Source organism: Cynoglossus semilaevis, chromosome 1 (genome assembly GCF_000523025.1).
Source record: "Cynoglossus semilaevis isolate Cse_v1.0 chromosome 1, Cse_v1.0, whole genome shotgun sequence".
NCBI classification, from domain to species: Eukaryota; Metazoa; Chordata; class Actinopteri; order Pleuronectiformes; family Cynoglossidae; genus Cynoglossus; species Cynoglossus semilaevis.
This window is the reverse complement of record NC_024307.1, coordinates 32,515,978-32,522,437: the sequence shown is the minus strand read 5'-3', so window position 1 is coordinate 32,522,437 and position 6,460 is coordinate 32,515,978. Positions and strand designations below refer to the sequence as shown.

The following is a 6,460-nucleotide window of genomic DNA, read 5'->3' as shown; positions in this document are numbered from 1 at the left end:
TTCTTATTTAAGATGGTCTTTGAAGCTTAGATGTTTCTTTTGCACCTTCCTATGGTCATTATGCTGCTCAACCATTACTGAACTGTCAGTGAACTATCACACGTTCACCCTGTGATGCACCGATGACCTGGTTCAGATTGTTTCTGGCTTCTTTCCCAAATTTGGGTTCAGCTACAAGTGCTCTCCTGATCCTTGAAGAATGCCTGTCAAAGCAAATGGCTTCAAAGATGTTGTACTGCAGTATATTCGGGCATGTCATTCTTCGAGTTTTTACAATTTCCTTCAGACCATATCTTTACAAAAACGTCTTTGTATGCAGTAGCTTCAGACGATCAGACAATCATGCTGACTATTCATCATATCTGCCTTTCATTACCTATTTACGTTTGTAATACCTCTAAAATTCAGTACTAGAAAAATATATATAAATAATATATGGCACATGCACAAAAGTGACTTTAACATAAATACTTTATTTAAACATGTATTTCAAGAATCTCAGATTTGATAGATGAATTTGACAGGGGAATTTGGACACATTTCTGCACATACATCGTTTTAAATATAAATGCATGACCAGATGAGACATTTCAATGAGGGACCTTGCAGCGAGTTGACAGGCATGTGCTGTGCACTAGGGGAAGGGGTTATCTGGAGTGTAGTTGAAGCTGGCGTCCAAGAACATGGCCAGGGTTCCCAGGGTGGTGATGATGATAAACAACCACAGAAACAGGCGGTCCACCACCAGAGCGATGAACTGCCAATCTCCTGTCAGCTGGAGGGAAAACACACACACAAAAGCACTTTGCGTTAGCACAGAGTCAGCATTGTGCTGTACAGTATGGGTGCAGTGACGCGTGAACATTAGTGGGGCATGTGTGAAGCACTGCATTCAGGGAGAGAAGACAGGGCGGGATAACAAGGTGGCCTGACTGCGTGGATTGTATCTTGCCGTGTCATGCACGTTTCTCACCGTGTCGTCTGTGTCTTGCTTCCTAAGCTGCTCGGCCATGTATGTCACGGCAGCGATGGCTGACTTCAGGTTAGGAGGGAGGATCAGACAATAGCTGTCCGTGTTAGAGAGTCGTTGGAGGTGTACTGTGCCTTCACATCTGGGTAAAAATGCATGATATGGAGAGCTACATTAACAGAGTTATATAAGAAATATCTATATTTGTTCCGCTAGAAAATGTACAACATTTTATACATTTTTAGTGGTCTATAAAAGAGTTACTAAGACTTTTCCAACTTTTAGTAGTTTTCAGTTCAAAGTCCAGTTAAAAAGGTTCATGTTGACCGTTTCCGTAGGCCACCTGAATATACGTATGTATGCAAAACTCAAGTCAAAAAATGTGAAAAAAAAAAACTAATTTGTCTTGCAACTGGCCGCCTGCCCGTCCTGGGTGAGAATCCCCTGAGGTTTCGCCGTTTTTGGGAGTTGTTCCTCAGCCAATGCAAGGGTCAATAAGGGGAGCGGGTGTCCACCGTTGTTGCATATTATTATTATAAACCATTGAACCATTGTAAAGCACATTGAGTTTGCTTTGTGCATGAAATGTGCTCTATAAATAAATTGATTGATTGATGTGTAACTGTTGTGCAGCTAAGGCACGACAGTGGATATGGAGTCAAATCAACGCTCACATAATGTATTCATTGTAGAACATTCTATAGTTGAGAGAGCCAGTGTTTCACCCATGCATCAACATGCATAATGCATAGTCTGCCCTCTAGCCACTGGCGTGCAGAACTGCAAGAGGCCCTTTCCTGCAGCCCTTTTTTTTTTAACTCTGACTGACAGCAGCACGCTCCAACAACATTGTGGTGACATTGTCAAAACATGTATGTGATGCCATGACCTCTGACCCCTTTACTCTCACAGCTGTTGCGTGCAGCACACGGGCAGAAGTGAGGCTACTCACAACAGCATTCCTTTCGCTCTTTGCACACATGCTTCGGATAAACTACAATTTAAAGTGGGTTATAAGAAGGAGATGTCAAGTCAGTGATATTCACACCAAGCAAAATTTACTTGGTTAAAGCAAACACTTAAATGGGGTGTGAAATATTTGCTACAGATAACAATCCCTCCTGCTGGCGCCTGTTCACCCTTTTAAATTTGTCCTGTTTAAAAATAGGTAATAATGTCCCCTATTTTTTTTTTTTTGGCTATTTAAAGAACTCTATTAAATGTTATTTTCTAAAATCATGTATGCTTTTGCCTTTCCAGATTAGCTCTTTTAAATTTATGTTATAAATTCCAAGTGGAATCTATTCAAGTTTTAAACAAGCCAGCCGAGAATTGCACCCCAGTGGATCTAATGGAGCTAATGCCATCAGAAACAAAAGTACGTTGTACAGTGATGACGCATAAGAATCACTTAATCCTGTAAAGGACATATGTCAAACACAAAGTCCGTGGGCTAAATGTGGCTCGCCTCATTGTAGCCCATTAGAGCTTATTACGCATATGGTCTAAAATAAACGTAAACCTAAACTTAAAGAGTCTATACTTGGTATGGTATAGGCTATCCTAGGCTTCCTATGTTGGGCCTGGAACTTAGACTGTGTTTTAAGTTTTGGCCCCTTGAATAGTTGAGTTTGACATCCCTGGTCAATGTAGGTAGGAGCGTCGGTAAAGACAATCGCAGCAGACACTGTAAATAAACCAACCATTCACACTCACCTTCACACCTGCAGACGGAAACAACACTCCCCAGAGATGACCCACAAATACACAACAAGAACATCCCAACTGTACACAGCATGTCCATGATCCATTTATTTACCTTGTTCTTAATTTCGAGTCTCAGTTGAATCAATTCGCTCCATGAATCATTTTACGACTCTTGTTGAAAATCAGTAGGTGTACGCTGTATCTACGGCATGCCATAGTTTCCAGAGTACACACAGTGCATATGTATGTGTCACCTTCAAAAGTACAGCTGGACACCTGTCACTTTGACCCCTTTCGCCTTCAGTACATTTAAGGATCACATATGTGGTGCACACTGCAAAGGTATACCAATGTTTATTATGTGCAAAAGTTCGGTCTCAGGGAAGGTGTTGGAGAAGAAGAATGAGAGAACGAGAGAGAGAGAGAGAGAGAGATGACGTGACAGCAGATGGCCTGCAGTACAATACAAACAGGTGATCATGAGCCTGTGTGTCGTTGTGTGTGCTGTGTGTGCAGACAAGTCACAACAAAACTATGTGCTGCTCTTCTAGCTGGATGCCATCTGCATTCTACAGCTTGTGTTCATTACCACAAAGACTCACGATGACCCTCCCTAAATACACACACACACACTGACAGGGCGTATAAATGAACTTGGCATATTTTATTCCGACAGTAACCTCAGACTCGCATATTGATGGCACAGCATGTAACTCAAACCTACTCTGACAAAACCTTTTCAAGAGAAATGTCAGAGTGAAAGCAAATGTCAGAAGTATCTGGGCCACGCCCAGCCCATCAACCATATCATTAACACCAAGAATGATAGATCACTCAACAAGGGTCTTCCCATCCCCTTATCTCACCCTAACCATTCCCCCCCTCACCCTCTTCACCTCCCTGTTGGCTCACCCCCTAACGCCCAACCTAAACAGAGGCTTAGTGAGTGGCGTCTGGCGTGGAGGGCTCAGCTGGAGCTGAATCTGAGGCTTTTGGAATTGGAATGACATGAAAGATGCCTAGCTGCAGGTTGGTTCTAATGACCGGACAGCAGGCAAATCGTGTATTACAGTACATTAACCACGATAAGGTAGGGTGTGTTTGCGCAGGCAGCCATAACGACGATGGTAATAATCTAAAATATGATTTCAAACTGATGACACGCTGTCATAGTTGGAATAAACTGTATTGTATGAGATACCCTAGGTTGAGCGTTGTACACGCCAATACTCACTGATGAGTGATGCAACGGCTGCAGTCCAGCACGCTGAGTACTTTACTATAATAGTCGTTCTTGCCACCGATCCAACATTCACACTTAGGCACAAGGTACAAAGAAGATTCATGGCTGCGCCGGCTTTTATCACTGTTAATAGAAACACCTCCCCTGGTGTAAAACGGGGATCAGCACATCTTAGCTGGGTAAGCAGCTGAATCAGGATGGACCAGACCCACGGTCATTACTTCATGTCTCTGGTGTGGACATTTAATAGAAACAATAATTTTTTGACAGTTTGTATTTGTCGTCAGTGTGAGTTTTTTCCTCCTTGAATCTCATCCAGTGGAAATTTAATTTCTGTGCCAATATTGGAGTTTTATTAATCAATAAATTGACAGATTAGATGAATATAGAAATAACCAGTGAGCATAAAAAGGCAATGGTTGTGTTTCTAAGGTAACCACAGAGGGTCCCTGTCATACGGTGTTTGTGGTTGCCTGGCCATCTACCATAAATTTATTAGGAATGTCCTGTTCCATCATGTTGTCTGACATACAACATTTAAACAAATATCACACAGGAACTAGTTGGTGAGTGAAGCAGACGAATACGTCGTCAACCAGAACTACACATGGAAGATGGCTTTGTTTGCATTAGTCTTTCTTTGGTTTGGGTTGTTGTCTTAGGAACTTTTCATTATGGCTCCCAGGTGTAAGTCAGACTCTTGATGTTTTTTATGTCCTTCATTATGATGGTACTGTGTTATAGCATAGGCGAGTGACATAGTTACTTATGTACGGTATGTGAGTTCCCACTTTCGATTGAAATGGGGCAGTGGTGGCTTACTGGTTAAGGAAGCAGACTTGGGTCCGGAAGGCTTCAGGTTTGAGTTTGCCAAGTTACCACTGAGGTGCTCTGAGCATGGCATGGCAGCGTCCCCACACACTGCTCCCCAGGCGCTTAAAGCTGCCCACTGTTCACTTTGGTGATGAGTTAAAAGCAGAGGTCACATTTGGTTGGGTGCAGTGGTGTGCTGTTTCCTTAAAGTTTCCTTAAAACTTTCCTTAAATTGAGTTATGCTGTAGGATGAGAATTACGACCTAAGTTGAGAACCCCCCGGATTTGTATATGATCCAGAAGTAGAGAGACAAATAGAGATACAAAACAACCCCCCGGATTTATGATCTAGAAGTAGACAGACAAATAGAGATACAAAACAACCCCCCTTGTGTAGTGTCCACTCCAGTGTACATACCTGTCTCTCCAGGGTGTGACCAGATCTGGGTTGATTTTACGGATGAAATACTCTCCTCCAGGTTGCCTTCCATTAAAGCTATGTATAGGCGTGTCCTCATCGGATTCTTTCCTCTCCACCTCCTCCTCGGGCTTCGGCCTCATCATGCCAATGTACTTAGGCAGGATATGGATGAAAGCCTGGGCATTTTTTTTTTCAGAAAAAGTTAACATTCATATTGTCCCAAGTACCAGAAGAGCACAAACTGAAGCTAGATAGATCAAGACCAATCTTGTCTCACCGTTCGGACCCAGTTGGGCATGATGTGTGTGCTGGGCGTACGGTGGTGCAGATTGAGGACGACCACGCTCAGGATGACAGAGAAGGTGATCAGGATCATGGTGAACATGACATAGTTGACAATAATTGGGATGCCCAGGGAAGTCTCAGGGACTTTGTCAGCCAGCAGCAGCATGAACACAGTCTGAGCGATGAGGACAGAAATTGAGAGAGTCATCTTCTCTCCTGCAGAGACGACAGGCATGACTTAGAGAATTAGTCGTGACAGCCAGGCAGCAAACATCACTCTGACTGCGTCAGTCACAGGTGGAAAACAGCAAACCTGACTTTTTGTTGTAGGAAAACATGCAGTTGGGAAGGTTTTTTTTGTTTTTTTCTTATTGTACAAATGACCAGCCAGTATTTTCTTTGTTTTCTCAATAATTAAATGACATGTCACCAGATATATGTATAAAAACACACACAATTTGAATGATTGAATTCAAATGAATGTGGTTCCATGATGTTTAAATGAAAAGCTAGTAACATACTATAAACCAAAAGATAGCTGGATCCTTTATATGCTGGTTAAAAAGTCCTGATCTGAATGACTGCTTTCTGTGTCTCTGCCTTTTTATGGTAATTAGCCAATGGTGACTTCTGCAGGGCATGACCTAAGGAGAGTTTGAGGTGACAACCAGTTGAGGAGTGAGAGCAATATGTTTGAGAACGGCTGGGTCATTATGATATATTGAGTCATTAGGATATATTGATGTATTATCATACGCAATATAGTGGAAGGAGGCAGATGTTCTGCTGTGAAGGAGATTGTGCTGTTCTACCAGGACTGCTGACTCAGCAGTTCCAGTGTAACAAAATGCTTTTTTTGGACTAATGTAAAGCAACTCCGTGTTTATTAAGTCGCACTGACATGTTTCTGCCACATTATTATGAAGCCCAAAATTCAACTTTCATCAACACTCCTTTTACTTAAGTGACAGCCCTGTCATGCAACACCCTCCACATTAGAACCTATTTCCCTTTGTGCGAC

General features: G+C 42.4%; 1 protein-coding gene across 1 annotated transcript in view; it reads right to left on the bottom strand.

Annotated features, from left to right (window-relative positions):
• Positions 1–454: 454 nt before the first annotated feature.
• The window catches only part of chrnb1l (cholinergic receptor, nicotinic, beta 1 (muscle) like), a 12,271-nt gene continuing 6,265 nt past the window's right edge, over positions 455–6,460 (bottom strand). Inside the window, exons 8-11 of the mRNA XM_017032116.2 lie at positions 5,432–5,655; positions 5,152–5,330; positions 974–1,112; positions 455–775 (exon numbers count right to left, since the gene is read on the bottom strand). Of these exons, the coding sequence (XP_016887605.1) occupies positions 635–775; positions 974–1,112; positions 5,152–5,330; positions 5,432–5,655 (683 nt within the window). The 3' untranslated portion in view covers positions 455–634. The remainder of the gene's footprint in view (positions 776–973; positions 1,113–5,151; positions 5,331–5,431; positions 5,656–6,460) is intronic.